This window comes from Vicia villosa, unplaced genomic scaffold (genome assembly GCF_029867415.1).
Source record: "Vicia villosa cultivar HV-30 ecotype Madison, WI unplaced genomic scaffold, Vvil1.0 ctg.001361F_1_1, whole genome shotgun sequence".
Lineage (NCBI taxonomy): Eukaryota > Viridiplantae > Streptophyta > Magnoliopsida > Fabales > Fabaceae > Vicia > Vicia villosa.
The window spans coordinates 44,411-69,173 of record NW_026705590.1 but is presented as its reverse complement, the minus strand read 5'-3'; the positions used below and the strand labels follow the sequence as shown (position 1 = coordinate 69,173).

General features: G+C 34.8%; 1 protein-coding gene across 1 annotated transcript; it reads left to right on the top strand.

Annotated features, from left to right (window-relative positions):
• The first annotated feature begins 12,851 nt into the window (after window positions 1–12,851).
• Window positions 12,852–15,174, top strand: LOC131634832 (uncharacterized). The gene is made up of 5 exons (XM_058905455.1): window positions 12,852–12,980; window positions 13,086–13,161; window positions 13,271–13,576; window positions 13,691–13,923; window positions 14,068–15,174. Exons 1-5 carry the CDS (start codon window positions 12,852–12,854, stop codon window positions 15,172–15,174), a joined length of 1,851 nt encoding a protein of 616 aa, XP_058761438.1.
• The last annotated feature ends 9,589 nt before the right edge of the window (window positions 15,175–24,763 follow it).

Below are 24,763 nucleotides of genomic sequence, written 5' to 3'. Positions count from 1 at the left end.
CACTTTACCATTTGATTTCTTTGACAAAGATATTATGGAAGTAAAAAAAAGTTATGATCAAACAACAACGTTTTAAAGTGTTGTAGTAGGGAATCACACGACAACACTTTTTTACAAAAGCACTGTTAAGTTTTATTCCAATTTTTTTAATATCACACGCCAACTCTTTTTTTATTAATAGTTGTTAATGTTAAGAGTTTTTCTTTAAAGCGTTATAAATTTAATTTTGTTTAATTTTTTTTTAACACCAGAGAATAATATTGCATTCAGAAAATATATCTGATATCAGTTACAAATTCATCACATATATATATTAAAGAATTCCTGAAAATAACGAATCCATAATACACATTCATAAAATAATTCCACAATTGTAATACATCCATAAATTAGAAACAAACTTTTTGAATGAAGAAAAAATTACAATAGATACCCGAATAAAATTTGATAATTAAAAAAGAGTTACCTAATGATAAAAGGGATAAATCTGATCATAATTTTATAGTTATGAAAAATAGTGATAAGAATTCGGTGAGAGATCCGTGTGATGGTTTTTATTTGAAGAAAAATAATATCTTTTAGAATAGGTTGGTCTCGACTTTTTAGAAGCCCAAGACTAATAGTACAAATAGACCCCTAATAAAAAACTAAACAACTAACCTTGATTATTGGTCATATAATAATTTTAAAATATTTAATTATAAAAATAAATATTGTTTAAATTTTACATTAAAGACAGGATCATCTCATACAATTTGGAGGTTCGGTTGCAATTTTAAAAATTTATCCCTAATAAATAGAATGGAAAAAAAATTTAAAAAAGATATTTTATTTAAAGTGTAAATAATATTAAAATTTATAAGAAAAAAATATCTATAAATATTTTAAACAAACCAGTTCGATTCAATATGCTGAAGGAGAGATTACCAAAGTTGTGGCAACCAGAACAAGGCATCGATATTTCTAAGATGGCGGAAAACAAGTTCTTGTTTCAATTTTGGGATTTGGATAGAGTGTATCAGGGAGGGCCATGGCTACTTGATAACTTTATGCTTATCTTATGGAAGATAAATTTTGGAGATGAGCCTCTCACCTTGCTGGTGAATGAAGTTGAATTGTGGGTGCAAATTCACTAACTTACGTTTGGCTTCATGAACGAAGAGGTCGGTGTTCTTATCGGTAATCACATCGGTAAGTTCATCACCTATGATGAAAAGAACGGCTATGGAACTTGGAGGAGATATATGAGAATCAGGATTGCTATCAATGTGCAAGAACCACTGAAAAAAGATGGGCATTTGAGCGGCTCGGAGGCGACGTTATTCATATCAGCTTCAAATACGAGAAGCTGGGAACTTTCTGTTTTCTTTGTGGTATTTTGGGACATTTTGAAAACTTCTGTCCAAAATTCAACAAGGCCACAAGCAGAGGGGGAGAAAAACCGGGGAAATACTTTACGTGCCGAAAATGGTTCTCTTGGTGGCAGCACTAACACGGGCAAGTGGTTGAGAGGTGGAGGTCGAGGTGCTGGTAACATATTTCAAAATACTCGTGCAGATGGGCGTCACACAGATAATTCTACTTTCAACTCAGCTCTGAATGCCACTAATATCAATCATTCTCGTTTTGGTAAAGTGCTGATAGATAGAGATCCCACCTCTAAGCTATTAGTTTTTTACAAACTTGGAGATGCTACTGAGACTCATTCAGGAGGAAATCAAAATTGAACTCGTTTAAAGCCTTCGGATAAGATCGAAGCTGCATCGACAAATACTCCTTAGATGCTTAGCTTGTAAATGATAAGACTGTGACTCTCCCAATCATCAATACGGAGTTGGCTGTATTATTAAAAGAGAAGGTTGTTGTAAATTTTTGGGGCACACCGGAACATGATCGTGTCGTCAACAAATCGGCAAATTCAGTGGTGATGCAGTATGTCGTCCTCGGTTTTTTTGTGGGATGCGAACTGACTCTTCTTTTTATTTTTGAATCGTGAAAATCAGAGAGTCGCCACCGACTTTTATTTTATCCAATTAAGGAAAGGTTTATAAAAGAAACAGAAAAAGACCTTAAAGAGATTTTGGGTTCGGGGGTAGGTTATACAAAGGGAAGGTGTTAGCACCCTTTGTATCCATGGTTATCCATGGGCTCTTAATTGCTTAGCTCACTTGTTTGAATCGTTTGTCTTGCTTTGAAATGCTTGTATGTGGTTTTAAATATTTTGTAGAGAGTTAACTTTGTAATGAACCTTGTGCGGATGTATACAAAGTGTTTATCTTTCGAAAGATATTTTGATGGTTTGAAAAAGATTTTTAACTTCGTAATGATCCTTGTTTGGATATATACAAAGTGTAGTCTTTTGAAAGTTTTTTTTGAAAAACAGTGATGTCGAAAAGCTTTTGTTATTTTTGATTTAGGTTCTATTTCTTTAGAAAACTTTCCTTGACTGGGTACAGAAGAAATTTGAATTGTATTTGAAACAGTAAGTTTTGATTTTGAAAAGAGTAACAGAGGGATTACCCTAAGAGGTGCAAGTGTGATTGTGATTTATTTTCAGATATGTTATCTTTGAAATTAGTGATCTAGTGTAACACCCCAAATCTATCCAACGAATATTTAATAAAATCAGAGTGCGGAAATTCAACATACAATTGGGATGTCACATTCAACGTAAAACAAGAAACAACTTAATCACATATATCATAGATACATAGCACATAACTCGGATGAACCGATAAAACCTGTTTACTCTTTTAAAAAAATAAAACAACTTTTATTAATAATAATAATAATATCAATTATTCAACTTCACTTCGCATAATATTTTTATTAAACTAAAACAACTTCACCAACATCATATTACTTCATAAATTCCACTTAAAAGTTAACAACTTATAGTTATAACAACAATTAAAAGACAATCATTCATCCCCCGAGTGCTACGTATCAGAGCAAGACCCAACTCGAATTAACAGTAACTAAAGACTTCATAAAATCACTTCAAACTTCCACCGCTGTCTTGAGTACCTGTCCATTTCCCATGGTAGAGAAACATCATTCAGAAGGGGTGAGATATCCAACAATATAAACAAGCGTATGATAAATAATATATTAAGATTAGATCATACAATTTCACCACTTCATACTTATTCAAACAACAGTTATAATAACAAATAGCAACAACGGTTATAATAATTATTTACCAACAACAAGTATAATAACAATTATCAGTAACAAGTATAACAACAACAACTTATAACAACAACAACAACTTCAAATGCGACTCAACTGTGCAAATGCATGTGGTACCATTTGGAGTAAAACTCCCAACTTAAACATATGCCAGGTTATCGAGGCATTTCAACAAGGCGTAAGCCTTCAATGTGGTGCCATAAAGGCCAAGGCATAAGCCTTCAACTTTTCAACGTGGTGCCATCAAGGCCAACTTAAACAATGCAAATGTATGCATGCAACAACAACCACAACGTCACAACACAACAATGCAACAACCACAAACAACTTAATCAACCTTGGTCATAAGACCTGCAACTTAATCAACGCATCATCAATAACTTAAACAACATTGGTCATAAGACCTGCAACTTAATCAACGTATCTACAACAACAGCCAGAACAACAACAACGAAAACAACAACTTAAACATGCATCAATTGCATCAACTTAATCATTACAAAACAGCCCCTAAACATCTAGGTACTAATTCTTCAATTTATTAATTAATGTACTACCAACAATTCTTATCATTCTAATTCCAATTCTACTATTCGTTAATTCTATTATTAATTCCAATTATGCTACTAATTCAGCCTGTTACATATATCATCGTTATTACTACTGCTATTTCTTCTTCACACCAATTCCATCCTTATACAACTTAATCCATTAACTACATATCTCATCACTAAGAATCATCACTATAATTTCTACTAATTAAATTAATCAATTCCAATGTTATAATATTCTAATTAATTTAAACCAATTTCTTCACTAATAATAATTATAATTCTTTTTCAACTTAATCCTACTAAGGCTTGATCCCAACAACCAACATAAAACATCAACAGCCAGAAATCAAAACATATTTCTAAAACTTGTATAGCACGCGCCACGAACCTCTCTTTGCGCCGCGAACACCACAGAAACCTTCAGTTCGCGCCGCATCCAAACCTTGGCGCCGCAACCTGAGTTTTACAAAAATTCTTACCTGCGCTAACAGCATCTTCCAACAAAATTAAAACTCAATTTTCTTCCTTCGATTCCAGTACAATTCAATTTCGACCATCACAGGAACATAGCAATATTATAGTTATACTCCACCAACATCTAGCAATTTTCTACAACTAATTCCTCAATAATAATAATTATAAACCCTAGGTTAATTTCCCACAATCATTGATTGAACTTTTATAACCTTATTCACCGACGTCAATCAAAAATTTTCCTGCGTTTTGCTGACGGAAATTTCACTCAAAAACTCATTCTCTTCAACTTAATTACTTTCCAGACAGTCCTTAACATAACTCCTCGCTCCCAAACTTTTTATAACTCGAGAGCCAATTCTTTCGGTGAACTTCAGTTTTCGAAACACCAAGATAATAATCCTCTCTGCAACTTCCAACTAAAACACATCTGAGAAGCAACGCTTCTCCCCCAGTTTGCTCAAACTAATACCTGCAACAACCAGAAAACAACAAGTACTGACAGTGTTTCACACACTTGTCGCGTACAGAGGAATAAACAACATTAGACGACTCTGGTCGGACAGACCGAACCGCTCTGATACCACTCAACTCATCATTGACCAATGACTTACAAGAAATCCTATTTCAATCAGCACTATTTACAAGGAAACACAACACTTTGGCACATCACGCTTTAGCTGCGCAACTCTGATCATCCATCTTAATTCACCGTCCTCATTAGAGTTTCTATCAACTTATAATTTACAAGCTTTACCTGAGCCTCAATTTTTTTTCCTCAATATTAAACGCTTTCTATATCATCGAGATAGTAAAATAAGTCTATAACATCCAATACAATTCCGTCTACTATCAACAAGAGATTAAGGGTGATCAAGTCCTTAATTTGTCAATAAATATCCGACAATCGTAATGGAGTATAACCATTATTACAAACTACAAAATGTTCCTTCAGAAATTGCACTCACACCACCAAAAGTATCATAGTTTAACATCTGCAAAACCATCTGAATCCGCTAACACCGACGTCTTACAACTCCATACTACCACACGCCTTGTAATACTATTAGAACAAAATTCCCTTGTGCTATTATCATCAGCACTCCTCATTCTTGAAGTTATGCTCTTCGTACTTCTAACAACTGCAACAACTCTTATAATTACTTACTAACAATCCATAACAACATCTATAATAATCCTACACTTAATCATTGTCCCTTCGTCAACAGTTGACATGATATCTACTCAAACGGACAATTTCATTTCTTTCCAACATAATCCTGCCACCAATAAATTTGTTACAGATGCTGCCACTATTTTTATAAGAAAATTCATGTCGTTAGCTTTCCAACGCTTCAAACGAAACTCAAATCGGACGTCTAGAACTCCAGTTATGAATTTTCGAAGTTTCACAACGATTCAAAAATTTTCCTTATACAATTTAATTAAATAAATAATTAAATTCCGGGAGTTACAACTCTCCCCCACTTAGAATATTTTCGTCCTCGAAAATTCTATCCACCAACTCCTACCTCAACTTCATTCCACATCATCATTTTGTCAGGTCATTCCCATAATAACCTCAAAGTAACCAATTTAATCAACTTCGTGATATCTCAGAATATCACTCGCCACCTACGGTAACCAACAACAACATTACTGCAACAACGACTAAATTATTATAATACTAATCTGACAACATAACTTGACCGATAACCACTAATGTAACACCCCAAATCTATCAAACAAATATTTAATAAAATCAGAGTGCGGAAATTCAACATACAATTGGGATGTCACATTCAACGTAAAACAAGAAACAACTTAATCACATATATCATAGATACATAGCACATAACTCGGATGAACCGATAAAACCTGTTTACTCTTTTAAAAAAATAAAACAACTTTTATTAATAATAATAATAATATCAATTATTCAACTTCACTTCGCATAATATTTTTATTAAACTAAAACAACTTCACCAACATCAAATTACTTCATAAATTCCACTTAAAAGTTAACAACTTATAGTTATAACAACAATTAAAAGACAATCATTCATCCCCCGAGTGCTACGTATCAGAGCAAGACCCAACTCGAATTAACAGTAACTAAAGACTTCATAAAATCACTTCAAACTTCCACCGCTATCTTGAGTACCTGTCCATTTCCCATGGTAGGGAAACATCATTCAGAAGGGGTGAGATATCCAACAATATAAACAAGCGTATGATAAATAATATATTAAGATTAGATCATACAATTTCACCACTTCATACTTATTCAAACAACAGTTATAATAACAAATAGCAACAACGGTTATAATAATTATTTACCAACAACAAGTATAATAACAATTATCAGCAACAAGTATAACAACAACAACTTATAACAACAACAACAACGTAATAACAACAACAACTTCAAATGCATGTGGTACCATTTGGAGTAAAACTCCCAACTTAAACATATGCCAGGTTATCGAGGCATTTCAACAAGGCGTAAGCCTTCAACGTGGTGCCATAAAGGCCAAGGCATAAGCCTTCAACTTTTCAACGTGGTGCCATCAAGGCCAACTTAAACAATGCAAATGTATGCATGCAACAACAACCACAACGTCACAACACAACAATGCAACAACCGCAAACAACTTAATCAACCTTGGTCATAAGACCTGCAACTTAATCAACGCATCATCAATAACTTAAACAACATTGGTCATAAGACCTGCAACTTAATCAACATATCAACAACAACAGCCAGAACAACAACAACGAAAACAACAACTTAAACATGCATCAATTGCATCAACTTAATCGTTACAAAACAGCCCCTAAACATCTAGGTACTAATTCTTCAATTTATTAATTAATGTACTACCAACAATTCTTATCATTCTAATTCCAATTCTACTATTCGTCAATTCTATTATTAATTCCAATTATGCTACTAATTCAGCCTGTTACATAGATCATCGTTATTACTACTGCTATTTCTTCTTCACACCAATTCCATCCTTATACAACTTAATCCATTAACTACATATCTCATCACTAAGAATCATCACTATAATTTCTACTAATTAAATTAATCAATTCCAACGTTATAATATTCTAATTAATTTAAACCAATTTCTTCACTAATAATAATTATAATTCTTTTTCAACTTAATCCTACTAAGGCTTGATCCCAACAACCAACATAAAACATCAACAGCCAGAAATCAAAACATATTTCTAAAACTTGTATAGCACGCGCCACGAACCTCTCTTTGCGCCGCGAACACCACAGAAACCTTCAGTTCGCGCCGCATCCAAACCTTGGCGCCGCAACCTGAGTTTTACAAAAATTCTTACCTGCGCTAACAGCATCTTCCAACTCATCATTGACCAATGACTTACAAGAAATCCTATTTCAATCAGCACTATTTACAAGGAAACACAACACTTTGGCACATCACGCTTTAGCTGCGCAACTCTGATCATCCATCTTAATTCACCGTCCTCATTAGAGTTTCTATCAACTTATAATTCACAAGCTTTACCCGAGCCTCAATTTTTTTTCCTCAACATTAAACGCTTTCTACATCATCGAGATAGTAAAATAAGTCTATAACATCCAATACAATTCCGTCTACTATCAACAAGATATTAAGGGTGATCAAGTCCTTAATTTGTCAATAAATATCCGACAATCGTAATGGAGTATAACCATTATTACAAACTACAAAATGTTCCTTCAGAAATTGCACTCACACCACCAAAAGTATCATAGTTTAACATCTGCAAAACCATCTGAATCCGCCAACACCGACGTCTTACAACTCCATACTACCACACGCCTTGTGATACTATCAGAACAAAATTCCCTTGTGCTATCATCATCAGCACTCCTCATTCTTGAAGTTATGCTCTTCGTACTTCTAACAATTGCAACAACTCTTATAATTACTTACTAACAATCCATAACAAGATCTATAATAATCCTACACTTAATCATTGTCCCTTCGTCAACAGTTGACATGATATCTACTCAAACGGACAATTTCATTTCTTTCCAACATAATCCTGCCACCAATAAATTTGTTACAGATGCTGCCACTATTTTTATAAGAAAATTCATGTCGCTAGCTTTCCAACGCTTCAAACGAAACTCAAATCGGACGTCTAGAACTCCAGTTATGAATTTTCGAAGTTTCACAACGATTCAAAAATTTTCCTTATACAATTTAATTAAATAAATGATTAAATTCCGGGTGTTACATCTAGCGCTTTAGTTATTATTCTTGTCATACACGCAGTTTTATATGTACATAAATTAAAGTGCGGAAATGTAAAATGCGGAAAGTAAATCTACGCTATTACATCGATTGTGCGAGAAATGTAAACTACGCTATTTACATGAATTTGACAACCTATACACTTATCTATGAATTTAAATGGCAATAAGATAAAGGGGAAATATTTTTGGATTTTTGGATGGTTGGTTATAATTAAGATTAAGGCATAATTAATTTAATTAAAAAGTAAAAAAAATTAGAAATAAAATTTAAACCTAAAAAAATTAAGTCTAAAATATGTCCAAGTTGTTTGTTAATTAATTTTAAAAGAAAATTAATTTTTTTGTGATTTTTGAAATTTGTTTTGGAGATTATTAAGTTAATTAACATATAACTATACAAATAATTATACACATAAATTAAACTTAAAGAGAAAAATATTCTAAATATGTATAAAATTAGTTTATAATGTATAAACCTAATTTAATAAAAAGAAAATATTTTTTTTGATTTTTGATAGGTTAAAAAATAATTAAAAGGGAAATATATGAATATATATTGATTAATTAAACAAAATATTTTAATTATTAAGAAAAATAAAATATTTTTGTGTCAAAAATTAATACAATATTTTATTACCCTAAAAATATTTTTTGTGTATTTTTCTGATTTTTTAAACTATTTAAATAATTTTTGCAAAGAAAATCAAATAAAATAGTTAATAAATTAAATATGGATCATGTGTGGTTGAAGGGAAGGTCTATGGTATGGTCAAACGAAGCGTGCGCGTTGGATGCAGTGATCAGATTGATCTGATGGCTCAGATGTTGAGGGTGCGTGGTAGGGCGTAGACTGCAAAACACCAGAGTAGTTAGTTTTTAAAAAAACAAAACGCGCACTGGGCAGCCAATGAGAGGCTGCCACGACTTCGTCTTCAACCTTTCATCCGTAGCCAAAAGCCTGCAAGCATAGCTAAAGGCTTTAGTGACGGTTTCCAAGCGTAGCCATAGCTCCTGCAAATTCAAAAATCTCATACAAACATGATAAATCTAATATGAGACCATGGTTGAACTCGTATGGACCTCACGAACCCAATAGAACCATTAATTTCCTAAAATTTTTCCTAAAAACGAAGACCCCTCTTTTTGAACTCGAAAACCCTAAAATGGTATATGCTTCGTTTTGCACTCAAACTTTAATTAAACCACCCAGAAAGCATCTATGCTTCATCATAAACACAAATGCAAGGTTAAATTCAATTAAATAAGCATGTAAATATGTGTTAGAACTTGGTTTAGTTCTTGACAAACCGTGACTTCTGGGTCCTGATTCGTGAGGCTTTGAGGCTTGAAATTGATTTGGATAGGTTCAATGATGTTCAAGGATCACGTTTGAGTGTTTAGTTTGGATTAAAATTAGCTTAAACTCAGAATTCGAAATTTAAATTTCTTTGAAAATTTCAAGTTGATACAAGTGTGGTACAAGCATATGTTTGGTTCTAAATTCGTGTCCCCCCTGTTGCTGAAGTGTTCTAAGCGTTTTATAGGCAATAGAGGTGCTGCAATCTTAAGCTAACAAGCATTGATTGTCTTTGAACTTTTGAATTTTTTAATATAAAAGCTTTGAATTTCTTGGCCATGGCTTTAATTTTCTTTAGCCCTCTTGCCATAGGTCCTCTATGCCTCTATGCTGCAGAAGTTAAGCTAACTTGGTGACTCAAGCTAAGGACAAAAGCTTTGGATAATTGTCTTGATCCATTTCTTTTTTAATTTAACTTTAAATGTAATAAAATTAAATTAAAAAAGAAACAAATATGTCATGGGCCTAATGTTGGTCGTGGGAGGCCTTTAACATCATTAGAAACATGTTTGGATCATGAAAACTTGGCCTCTTTTGGGAAAAAAACAAATTTGATCAATGTTGGTTTCATGCATTTTTCCAAAAAATAGCCAACTTCAACAAGGCATATCTCCCTCAATTTTGATCATATGAAGGAGTTCTTGTACTTTTTAGAAACCTCAAGATGTCCTCTACAAGCTACTTTGGAAGATTTTTTGCATTTGGAGAAGTTATCTTGATGTTATGGGCTTTGACAAAAAACCACTTTTTGTTGACTTTGAAAATGACCTGTAATGTCTTGGCTCATATTTTCTAAATGGTAAACTCAATGATCATGAGACCAATTCTATTTGAAATATAATTGAATTTCCTTCAAAATAAGCTTTGGTTGGAATTTTTTGGATGAATGAGGAGAGAGTTATGGCCGGTCAAAGTTCAGTTGACTTTTTAGGAGAAAACCCTAATTTTGAAACTTGGAGTTTTGTCGATTTCTGAACTTTTCTTGATGAATTATGATCAACCATTGATCAAATGATGAATCTTTTGACAAAATATGGATGTTGACAAAAAATTGCATTTTTTGACTGTCTGTTGACTTTTCGGTCAAACTGGTCATCTGTTGACTGTTTGAGCTGCTGACTGTGCGTCTGAGCGAATTGAAGTTTGAAAATTTTTCTGATGGTACTTTGAGACATATGGAGATCCATGAAATCCATTTGAGGTCTCAAAAAGCTTGTTCTCCTGAAAAAAACAAAAACCCTAGTTAGGGACTGTTTGTGTAGGAGACAGTTAGGCGTACCTGATTTTTGTGCAGTGTTGAGTCTCTGCTGATCTTGTGATTATCAGAAGACTTCTAGAACAAAAACCTTGGAACTTTGAAATGTGAAAGATTGATTTGAATGATGATTCAAAACACGGAGAATCGTGCTGTCATCGGTTTTGACTGTTAACTGGCTGTTCGGGTATTAACATAGCAGTTTAAAGGGAAAACTTAACAGTTAAAGTTAATTTTTTATTTTGTTTTTGTTGTGTTAATGGTGAGAAATTATTTACATGATTTGTTAGAAAGACACAAACATAATAAATAATTAAAATATATTGTACGCGAACGAAATTACCGATAATAAAATTGAAAAGGATTTAATGCATAGAAATAAATATTTAACTAGCAATAAATACACGTAATATTATCTTGATAATTAAACGATGGTATAACAGATAGTATAATATTTAATACTGACAGTACAAATATTACAAAAAAATGTAACAAACAGTACGACAAATATAATGAACGGTACATTATTTGAAAGCGAAAGATACGACAAACTTTAAATATGACGATTAAAGACCCGTGCTATAAACAACAGAAAATAGATGCACGGAAGTGTAAGCATCCCAGGTCCGCATTTCTCAAGACTATGCAGACAGAAGAAAGACATGATCACCGTAAAAACAGTGATGACCATAAGAAAAAAATGTATCTACCCACTTTGCCATTTTTTGCCGGGGAAGAAGAGGAAATAATTATGAGATAGTATGATAGAAATTTGGGGGATGAATGAAATTTGATGTGAGATTTTATGGAAAAAATGAGGGGTATTTATAGAGAGAAAATAAGGATGGAGACGTTGGGGAGAATGAAGTGTTACCGTACAAAAAAGGAAAGTTTGAGTGATAGTAGGTTTTGAAAGAAAGTGTATGGTAGGGTTTGAAAAGAAAGATGTATGGAATAAAGTTAGGATTTGATTTGAAAGAAAGAGATTTGAAAAGAAAGAAAGAGATTTGAAAACAATAATATAGTACAAAAATTAGTGGGAAACAAAAAACAATAATAATTTAATTGTTACCAGTACAGTCTGAATCCCCGGACTCTGTGCCTGCAAAATTTAATTCTGTACCAATTGCGTCAGTACTATTTATCTGCAAATAAATCTCAAATAAACAGCGTGTGTGAAGTGATAAACAGTACTTGGCGTTTGTGTAAGAATAAATTCAACAGCGAACCAAAATACCGTATAAGAATATTCTAAAAAACTGAGTATTCATAAAATCAGGAAATTTATGAAATAAAATCCAAGATTATATGAAACTCCAAATTTTAGACAGAAGTCCGTTACCTTCTCTTTGAAAAAAGATGCGGGCAAATTTTTGGGTACAACACAGTACATAAAAAATTAGGATGAATCACCACCCATTGGCAACTTGGTTCTAAATCTGGGAAATGTTAACTATGCTGGAAAGTTTCCAGAAATTGAATTTCGTTCTCGGATTCTGCTGCTAAACGAAAGAGGGGAGGAAGAATGATGGCAGTAGTGGCCGAGATAGCATTTCTATTAACAGGCCACAATTTATCCTAGGTAGCACTGCTGTGACGGTTACGGAAAATATAGACAGAGGTAGAAAGACTCAGGCCCATGAGATATCTCAAAACTCTCATGATGGAAACAAGGTTATATTTGAAAATTCTGCTAGAATTCAAAACTTTGAAAAGAACCTGGAAATCCTCAATATGCAAGTTGTAGAAGTTACGAAACAGGTTATGGGAAGGATGAAAACTAATCTTGGTTCTAAGGCAGACCGCATAACTGTCAAAGATAACTCAACTGGACAAATCCCTATCAAAATTCCTACTGCTAAGGTCTCTTTAAAGAATTAAGCTCGCCGCAAAGTTCCGTTAAAAAAAATTCTGTTGGAAGAAGGAAACCTTGCATTTGAAGACAATGTTGAGGACTTAATTATGAAGAAAAGGTCTCGAACAAAGGAGAGTGAAACAGCTGTGGCAAACCAAGAAGTGGCGAAAAGTGTGAATGAAGACATAGGTTGTATTGACGCTACTGGAAAATTTAAATGAGTTGCTGGGATTGACACAACCATGCAATTGAAGTTAGTAATGATGTCCATATTGTTATGGTGGGCACTGTTAATCAGGTCTGCCAAGAGCCATGAATGTTATTAGTTGGAACTGTCGGGGACTAGGTAGCTCGAGTGCAGTCTCAAACTTAAAATACGTCATCCGAAGATATAAACCGGATGTTTTATTTCTGTTTGAAACAATAAGCTATGTTAATAAAATTGAGGAGTTACGGTATTTGTTGGGTTTTGAGTCTTGTTTTACGGTAAATAGAGAAGGCCTAGGTGGTGGGTTGGCAATTTTGTGGAAGTATGCTAAAAAGTGCTCTATTCAGAATTATTCAAATAATCATATTGATGTTATTGTTCACGATATGAGAGTTGGTAATTGGAGACTCACTGGATAGTATGGACATTCTGAAGGTTCTCGTAGGAGGACTTCAGGGAACTTAATTCGTAATCTAGCGGAAAATTCCAATTTACCTTGGTGCATTTTAGGAGATTTCAATGATATTCGTTCGCCTGATGAAAAAAAAAGGAAGAGTGGAAAGGCCAAATTGGCTAATCAGCAGTTTCACACAAGAATTTTAAGATGCGGGTTTGGTAGATATTCCTATGGAAGGTTACGCTTTCACGTGGTTCAAAAGTTTAGGCACGGAAAGAGCAATCGAAGAAAATTGGATAGAGCTGTGGCAAATAACAATTGGTGTGGGCTGTTTCCGAATGCTAAAGTGAAAAGGTTAACGATTACCACTTATGATCATTATCCCATGCTTTTGTGTTGCAATCTATTTTCGTCACATTCTATGGCTCAGAAAGGTTTCAGATTCTAGAATTCTTGGTTGACAAAGCCAGGCTTTAGAGATTTTGTGCAGGAGCAGTGGCATACCTATGTTGGTGATCATGACGGTATTATTGATAAATTGGAATCCTATGGAGAAAATATGTTACAGTGGAGTAAAGAAAATAGTAACAAGATAAGAAATGAAATTGAAAGTATCTATAGAAAGATTGTCAGAGTGAGACATCATGTTGGAGGTGATAATATTAATTACTTCACAACCCTTAAACGTCGCATGAACACTCTACTGGTTAAAGACAATATTTTATGGAAGCAAAGAGCAAAAGTGCATTGGTATAAGGACGGTGATTTAAATACTCGCTTCTTTCATATTTCAACTTCTACAAGTAAGAAAGTTAATACAATTCTATCGCTCACTAAAGATAATGGGGAAGTTATCAGTTCGTCGGAAGGGATGTGTAAATTATCTCACGTTTACTTTATCGAATTATTTCAGAAGAAGCTAAGTTCTCGGGATCGGGTTCTTCAAGCGATTAGCATATCCATCTCTACTGAAGATAATGTTATGTTGACAAATCCGTTTGATATTGCTGAACTTAAAGAGGCTATTTTTTCTATGCAAGTTGATAAAATTCTCGGTCAGGACAATTTTAATCTCGGGTTCTACCATCAGTTTTGGGATATATGTAGGGTTGAAATTTTCAACGCTAGGTGCTTATGGCTGGAAAGGGGTAGTTTTCCTGAAAAGCTTAACATGACAAATATCACCCTTATTCCGAAAGGAGATTCCCAATCTACCATGAAATATTGGAGACCGATTGGTCTTTGCACAGTCTTGTATATAGCTATAGCTAAAGTTCTCACAAATCGGCTTAAGAGAGTCCTCAACAAATGCATTTTTGATAATCAATCGGCCGTTGTTATGGGTAGATATATTTTGGACAATGCCATGGCACCTATTGAGGTGGTTCATCATACAAAGGCAAAAACCAACGGCAAGATTGGTGACATAGCTCTTAAACTTAATATTAACAAAGCTTATGATAGGATTTATTGGGACTATCTTAAGGATGTGCTTCCACTATATGTTTCTATCAAAAATGGATTGGGTGGATTATGTTTTGTGTGGAAATTGTTGATTATTCCATGGGTTCAAATGGAAACATGGTGGGTCCGATAATTTCGGGTCAGGGATTGAGGCATGGGAATCCCTTGTCCCCGTATCTGTTTATTTTATGCTCTAAAGGCCTTTCAGCCCTTATTAAATAAGCAGAAGCGCGAGGGGATATTCATGGTGTAAAAATTTGTAAGAATGCTCCCATAATCTCTCATTTACTCTTTGTCAACGACTGTTTTTTTATTCAGAGAAGTTATTAGTGAAGCAAATATGATGAAGAGTATTCTTAGCACTTATGAAGAGGCCTCTGGTCAAGCTATCAATTTCCAAAAGTCTGAATTTTATTGTAGTAGGAATTTTGATCCTATTTTTAAAAATTTTATGGCTGGCACATTAGGAGTTCAACAAATTTTGGGTAATGGGGAATACCTTAAAGTCCCCCCTATGATAGGGAGAAACAGAAAATTTACTTTCAAGTTTATCAAAGATAGAATTCAGAAGAAGATAAATTCTTGGAGTTGTCGAAGTCTTTCTCAAGCAGGTAGGGAAACACTCATAAAATTTGCCCTCCAATCTATTCTAACATATATTATGAATATTTTCTTACTTCATTCCTCGTTGAGTGATGAAATCGAGAAGATGCTGAATTCGTTCTGGTGGGTCATAAAAGAGATAGTTCTAAAGGTATACATTGGTTATCGTGGGACATACTGTCTATGCCTAAGAAAATCGGATGTATGTGTTAGAACATGAAATGTTCTGATCAATATTTCTAGTTTTGATGATAACATTATATATGAATTTTGTATAAGACAATGTGGTACTCTAATTATTCATGTTTTCCATTTCAGGAAAAATCTAAAAGAGTATACACTAAATCATCATTCAGAAGCTCTGACCTAGAAGATCTGGATGGCTTCATCAGATCATGGTCTGGAAGACATCAGAATACGGTCTTGAGAAAAACAGAACATGATCTGGAAGGCATCAGAAGATGGCAATTAGAAGTAAGGCTCTGAAGATCTGATGGTATCACGCTACAAAGAACATCCAAAGTCTGATGACTGAAGTTACATCTGCACCAACGCTGAAGACTCTGATATTCAAACGTCATTCTAATAGTTTGAGTCCAGAAGAAAGTACAAGATGAAAAAGCTACAACGTTAAATTTGTCTGACTGACAAAAGGAACTTAGAAGCTACAAAAGGCAAAGTCAGCAAGAGCAGTTGAAACAAGGCTCGAGGTAGTTGACAAAAGAGTGAAACATTAAATGCAGCAGTGTACTATTCACGTAAAGCATTTAATGCTATTCAACGGTCACTTTTCTCATTGCCTATAAAAGAGAAGTTCTGGATGCTGAAGAATATAACACACGCTAAGAGATCTTACGCTGCCAAATTGGTTTTCAACGTTATCACACAAACAACAAAGAAACTTCATCTTCAACCTCACAAATCTTGTAATATCTCAGTGAGTGTTAGAACTTAATTTTGAGAGAAAATCACTTGGTGATTATAGCTTATTTAGAAGCACATTAAACTCTTGTAATATTGTTTACTTATTTGTAAAATAAATTCCTAGAGTGATCAAGTTGTGATCTGTATACTCTATAAGAATTAGAAGATGTCTAAATGGAAAACCATTGTAATCAAGACTGATTAGTGGATTAAATCCTAAGTGGAGGTAAATCACTCTGTAAGGGATGGACTGGAGTAGTTTGATTAACAACAAACTAGGATAAAAATAACCGTGTGATTATTTTTATCTGCCATTTTATAGAAACAACCCTTATTCAATCCCCCCTTTCTAAGTGTTTTTCACTCCTTTAATTGGCATCAGAGTGTCGGTTCTAGGTGCAAACGCTTAACAGTGTTAGACAAAAGATTCAGGAGAAAACATAAAAATGGTTGATCCAGTACCACCTCCTACTGATCAGAACAACAATGGTAACAATGGAAGTAACAGTTTCAATGGATACAATAGACCACCAGTCTTTGATGGTGAGAACTTTGAATATTGGAAAGATAGGCTTGAAAGTTATTTTCTATGTCAAGATGGTAATCTATGGGATTTAGTGTTGTATGGTTACACACTGTCATACCCCAAAATTTGCCTTCCATATTCCATTTACAATAATTCAAAGTTCAAGATTCAATTCCAAAGACCACTCACTCCAAAGTCCAGAAGATCCATAGTCAACTGGTTTGACCTAAAAAGTCAACCACCACCAGAGCATAGTCAAAGCTTCCCAATTTTGGTCAACATCTAGTATGTGAAGTACAACCATCATTTGATCAAAGATTGATCATGATTCCATTAATAGAAACTCAGAGATGAACAAATACACAAAGGTTCAAATTAGGGTTTCTTAGGAGAAAGTCAACCCAACTTTGACTGGGCATAACTTTCACATGGAACATCAAAAATTCCCCACTCAAAGCCTATGTTGAAGGAAATTGGATTATCTACAAATTTGTCTCTCACAAGCCAGGGCTAGAAATGATTCATTTGAGAGATACAGTGCAAAAGATTACAGGTCCTTTTCAGGCATCCTCCAAAAGCAGTTTTTTGTCAAAGAGGATATGATCGAGATAAAAGCTCCAAATGAAAAATATGTTCCAAAGTGGCTTATAGAGGACCTCTTGAGGTTTCCAAAAAGTATTAGAACTCCTTCATAGCTCAAAAATTGAGTGAGATATGATGGATCAAAGTTGGTGGATTTTGGGGGACCAAATGTGAAAAAGGAGGTTCAAATTAAGAAATCTTGCAAATGGGCCTATGGTTTTATAGTACAAACTTGGTTCACAAGTTACTAGCATGCCCAAAATGAAATGCCACGAAATTAAACATATTATTTGAATTTTTAGGATTTTTATTTCATTTTTTAATGATTTAATTAAGATAGAAAATCAAATATTTTGGCAAAAGATGCATTGTGATTGTTTCCAATTAATATTTATGATCAAATGTCTTCTAATTTTCGTGCATAATTAAATGGGAAAAGATTGATATAAAATAAGCCAAATATGGTAACTTGTGAATCAAGAATAAATCAAATTTCCAAGATTGGCAAAAGAGATTCTATTGATCAATGGGCCTCCAATTCGTGACCTAATAGAAGTCTATAAGTAAGTGAGGCTATGCACATGAATAAGGGTTAGCAAGTCTGGGCAGAGCAAGTGCATCCAAGAACAAAAAAACTTCACATAAACTTGAATTCGGTTTTGGGAAATTGGAGCATTGCAAAGAGTTTGGGAGAGTGCAAAAGATTCCTTGGAGGTTCCTGAATCGATTGGGATCGTTACACTGCGACAACAACCCCAGAACAATCTCCGATTGACCGAGGTAAGTAACTCTGAAACTTGGCTCGAGTAGGATAATTCACGCATCCTCATGTAGTTTTGATCGCATACTATGGTTTGTTTGGGTGTTGCGAACGTGTATGTGTTTTTAATTGGAATTCTGGGCAAGATTGGGGTGAATCACCATTGCTGAACGTGTTAGGGTTCTTAATTGAATTTTGGGGCTTTTCGATAGGGGTAAAATTAGGGGGATTTAAAGGTGCAGTCTGATTCGCATGGTGCATACAAAGGGTTGGGATATGTCGCGCCATATTTATTTAAGTGCATGCCCTATTTGCTATTTTTTGTGTTTTTGGTTTGCTACGAGAAATTCGTAGCGAATTCGTAGCTATTCTTCTGAAACTTGCAGGTCTTCGTGAAGAAGATGATGATGTGTCATCCCCCGGTTCGCTCATTCAAACTTGGCGCACTTTGATCCGGTCGTGGTCTTTGTTTCCTATGTATAGTTTTGAGCGCGTAAGTATTTCAGATAGAGCCATTGGCTCAGTTGGTGAGGAGCGTGTGTGTTGATCCCCAGGGTCCAGGGTTCGATCCCTGGCCCTTTCTGTTATTTTTTCCAAATTTCCAATCTGGATCCTATACACTCGCATTCAAGTAGAACACCATGTATCCTCATGATCCAGCCCTCCATCCACCAGTAACTTAGATCCCACGTCCAGGATCTGGTGGTCTATGCCATGTGCCTTCTATTCGGCCATACTGGATCTAAATCCTAATAACTTTAATAATTTTTATTATTTACTTGTTTTAATTAAAATACCTTTTAATATATATTAATTGTATAATAATTATTTTTATAAATAAATTATTATGTGATATTTATATTAAAATGTCAATTTGTTGTTCGTGCCGATTAAATCGATTAATCGCTATGGTCAACAATGATTTTAATTAAAATAATTTTAATTAAAATACAAATCAAATTATATTCGATTAAATGGTTGCAATTATCTTATTGATTGTGATGATTAATCCTCCCTTGTTCTAAATTTAATTTGTTATTATTTGTAATCGTATTAATCGGTTATGAGGGGTAACAATACAAAATAAAATTCATATAAAAAATAAAATACATTAATTCATTATTAGTGATAATCGAATCAATCGATTTGAATTGGTAATGGTGCAAAACCCCTAATCTCTTAACTATGGTGATCAAACCTATTGATCATTGCGGTTAATTGTGCCAAATCAGGGTTGTACGCCCAAATCCTAAAACACTTCTCAAACCTTTCAAAACCACAACATTAGACCATGGATTTTCATCCTTATCAATTAAACAATTCAAAAACGCTTTTCAAAGCACAAACAATTTCAAACACCTTCAATTCTAATTCTAAGGCGTACAACCCTTCCCCGAACTACGTTGACTCTGATTCTCCCTAAGGAGATACGTAGGCACTTGGCAACAAGGCGAGTCCCCCTCTTCCAAACTCTAATCATGTTCAAATAATTAGCCTTTAACTCTATTTACTGTCTGTCATCTTTCTTTATCTTTTGCCACAAACCTTCATCTTTGCAATGTTAGCCTTTAGGAAAGGGTTGAGGGTGCCTAACACCTTCCCTCGACCTGAATATAGTATCTTACCCTGATCTCTTAACTGCGCGAGGTTTCCTATTCGCCTTGGTAGAATAGGTGGCGACTCTAAATTTAAATTTTTAGGGCAGGTTGTTACAGCTGGCGACTCTGCTGGGGACAACTTAAATGGTGAATACTATGCTCCTATAGGTTTTAGGTTTTGGCAGGGTTTAGGTTTGGCAACTTTTTTTTAGAGTTTGGCTAACATGCCTTTTTCAGGGTTTGTAATTATTTTTATTTTTATTTTTTTTTAAATTTTGTTTATTTATTTATTTTTGTCTAAAAATATTTAATTATTTATAATATGTTTATATTTAACTGTCTATGTGAATATATTTATATTTTTATTAACTATTACATTTTTATATACTGCTGGATATATTATGTAGTGTTAAAACCCTAAGTGTGGGAGTTAACTTTGAGTTCAATAGGGGAGTATGAATCGCCTACGAGTCTCATTGATAACTCCACTCGGAGTGGGTTAGGTATTTGGAAAGGTCCGAAACGAAGCTTGACTTTGTGGAGGGCTGGACTGGATACTTAGCTGATCTCTCCGGAACCTACCCCAAAAATTTGAACCTCATGGATAAAATGAGTTGTTCCAAAATCCGAAGAGACGAAAAAGTCTCGGAGGCTACGAACGACCCCATGAGACCTTCTAGAACACCCCTATAAAAAGGTTGGCTCCCAAGAGCCGCTACGTCGAACCTATGAACTTATGTGATTGTGTGCTATATGTATATATATGTGTTGATCATTATTTTTATTATTTCTTTTTCATTCATCATTTATCATGAGCATTCTTGCATCATATTTTATTCAAAAAAAAAGGGGAAAGAAAAAATATCATACATATCATGCATGGCATGCACATCATTTTCATGGCATTAAGAGAAGATTTCCCTTCTATCTCAAGAGCAAGGAACCATTGGGAAGGATAATCTAACATCCCGCCCATATTATCAAACAAGGTTTCAGCAGAAGAAGTCAATGGATCAACTTGAACAGAATCAAGCCGCCCTTCGTGAGGAAGTGGATCAACTAAAGGTTAGCGTGGAAGAGGTTAAAGGAGGTATGGCTCAGATGCTAGAATTCATGAAGGCCCTCCTAGACAAACAAGACAAAGCAAAAGAGGTTCAGTCTGGGGATACCCTGGTTCAGGATGAGATCCCTAATGACGAAAACCCGCTGCTAGGGTTTGTTTCAGGCTTTGGCCCAGCTAAGGACAAATCTCAGGCCCGATCTGTCAGGAGAGCTATCCAGTTCCAAGAGAAAGGAGAGACCTCCCAAGAAGGATTTGTCCCCACTCCACAAACGAAAGGGACAACCCGCACAGTTCGCATTCCTGCTAGCAATGTCCCTAGGGATGATGATTACCTAGATCTACAATACGGAGTGCAAGAGGTGGACAACACAGACCAAACACCTCAGACATAACAGTCTATCCCTAACTCTGGGGAAGACTCCAAGGACAGTGAACAAATCAAGGTGGCTAGAAGAAGGATTTCTTAGATCATTAGTTTTGTTTTCATTCACAATTTCTTTCCGTTTGTTTAAACATTAGTCTTATGACATATGCTATGTACTTTACAACAATCATTAATGCATTGCTTACGTTTGTCTTGATTCATTCCTAGTGTTCTCACTATATTTAAAACTGTGTTTTTACTCGGTTTTCTTCTTTGTGATATTCAACTCTCGATTAAAGTCGTACACCTTTTGAGGGAGAATGACGAAAACGATACCACAATTTCATACACTACGCTTTCGAACAGACCGTGTTGACGATGTACAGGCATTGTTTCAATTCCTAAATAACGGAGATATAAGGATGTTAATCCCTTGTCAACCCCTTTGAGCCTAAAGAAGTAGGAGTTTTCCTTCGTATAAAATAAAACCCTTGATACATAACCTGGGGTAGGGTAGCTGCTCAGTTAACTTAATTATTCTAAACTGTTCCTTTGAACATAACCACCGATGGTTCTCCGTCATGATTAAGCCTGGCAGTCAATATCCGCAAAGAAAAAAGAGAAAGCAATGCAAAAGCCTGCTGAGTCAAAACCTATTAAGGAGACTTAGGCAACATTGGGGCATCCCGCTGACTGCAGTTTTAAAACAAACAGTTCAGGCAAAAGTTAGGGATAACAAAGTCGAAAAAGGTTACTATGTACCTTCGACAAAAGGAAAATATTACAAAAAAGGAGAATGACTGCCTTTGCAGATAAACCTTTGGTTTTTGAACCATCATAAATGTCCATGTCAAAATTCCCAAATTCTTTTGGAGACTAAATGCATAGCTAACTGAGCATAGGACTGGAGAACATCACGAAGATGGGGATGGATACAAATAAACTTTCAGCCTCTATCTTTTGTTTCTTTAAACCGTGAACCAGGCCACGTTACAACCCTTAAAAGTCCTAACTGAAGCATGGTTAGTTCGAAAGCATATCGTTACCAAAGGTATCCCGACTCCTTAAGGTCTACTATAACTCTTGAGTTGATATCACTTTCTTACAAAAAAAAAACTTTGTTTTACTCAAAAATGTTTTTAAACTTTCAAGACAGACGTATGCATTTGCATTTCATTATAAAGTACACTTGTCTATATAGATTTAAATGTTAACATCAGGGAGAAGTTGCATGGGGCATGACTAATGGCTAAAAATCCTACTGACTGACGAAGTAGCTTTTAAAAGCTTTTCAAAAGAAGAAACATCCCTTACTCATGACTAGGATGGCTAATGTGTACACGGGGCATAACCCGTCATTATCCCATTTACATAGGGCAATCTAATCAAGATCCATGGAATCTCTCAAGGACGTTGAATAGCCCATGGGGCAAGCCCATCACCTGGGGGCACGTTGCAAAGGTCACTCAGTATCAGGTGGTGTCAATGCCACTCTCACATCCTTTCCAAGAACCTTTTTAGGATATTTCTCAATCTGTCCATATAGTCTTCTCTAAGACATGTTCAAATACTTCTCACCCTTTCTAGGAACTTTTTCAGATAGTATTTTAAGACACATTTTCCTATCCCTTCTATTTTCAAACCCTTTCAGATAGTCCTTTTTAAGACTCATCTTCTTATCCTTTCTATTTTTCAAACCCTTTCAGACAGTCTTCTCTAAGACATATTCCTTTCCAAGAACCTTTTCTAGGTAGTCTTTTGTAAGACATCTCTTAACTTTCTTCAGTTAGTCTTTCAAGACTTATTCAAACTTCTCTTATGCTTTCAAGAACCTTGTCAAACTTTGTTTAAAGTACAGAGTCTTCTCTAAGACAGTTCACCATCCTTTCTAGGGCGATCTTCTTCAAGATGTTTTTTCCTAAGTTTTATTTAAAACCCTACAAACAGTCTTTATCCTCTATAGGAATATTTTTGATCCTCTGTACAAACATACCCCTTTGAGCTTTGTTTAAAGCGCAGTCTTGTTTAAGACAATTTCCCATTATTTCCAAGGACCTCTTCAGGTAATCTTATAGAAGACATCACCTCATTCTGAGTACTCAGCAAATCACTGTCCGTCAGGCGCAACCGAAATGCATGACTCATTCTGAAAAGCATCTGCTTCACATTCAAATCAACACTTAGCATCAAGGAGTCCTCAAAGCTGGTCTAATCAAAGACGATCATTCCTGATAAAGACCCTTGAATGAGGAAACCACGTTCAGAGGATTTTCCTAAAACAGGGGCATACAACCAAGGATCCTATTGACTAGGGGCATATCTTTCAAGAATTCAAACACTGGGGCAACGCATATCAGGCAAGACATGGTGAAATTAGGGTTCTCTCTAAAAGGTCCTTCCTTCCGATTAAGGGGCACGTCTCTCAAAATTTCTGATATTCGGGAAGTCACACTAGTATCACACAAGGAGCATTGTTGCGTAATTGATCTTCCCACGCCTGTGCTATTTACATCCCGTAGTGTGGGATAAGCATACATGCATAATTCTCATTTATTTTGAGAATCTCATTACATGACACATGCATCATGACATTGCATAAAACTAACGCTGCCTTTTCAGGTCACTTCATATTCAAAAGGATGTTATCATCCAATTTCAGTGCAAACACGATCGTATCAACGATTCAATCTTAACAGATACAATTCCAATACCTCATTCCGAGTCTTTCTTCAAAGACAATCCAGAAGCAATCTAAGAATTTCTTACCTCTCCAGGTAGTCTTGTCCAAGACAATTATCCTAATCTTTCCAAGCAGTCTTGTTTAAGACATATCCTAACCTTTCTAGGTAGTTTTGTTTAAAATATATCATTCCCTTTATAGGAACCTCTATAGGTAGTTTTGTTTAAAACGCTTCATATCCTTTATAGGAACCTTTCTAGGCAGTTTTGTTTAAAATATATCACATCCTCTACAGGAACCTTTCCAGGTAGTTTTGTTTAAAACATCTTTTGTCCTTTACAGGAACCTTTCTAGGTAGTTTTGTTTAAAACATATCGCGCCCTTTATAGGAACCTTTCTAGGTAGTTTTGTTTAAAACATATCGCGCCCTTTATAGGAACCTTTCTAGGTAGTTTTGTTTAAAACATATCGCGCCCTTTATAGGAACCTTTCTAGTTAGTTTTGTTTAAAACACATTGTTCCCTTTATAGGAATCTTTGTAAACAGTTTTGTTTAAAACACATCGTTCCCTTTATAGGAATCTTTCTAGATAGTTTTGTTTAAAACATATCGTACCCTTTAT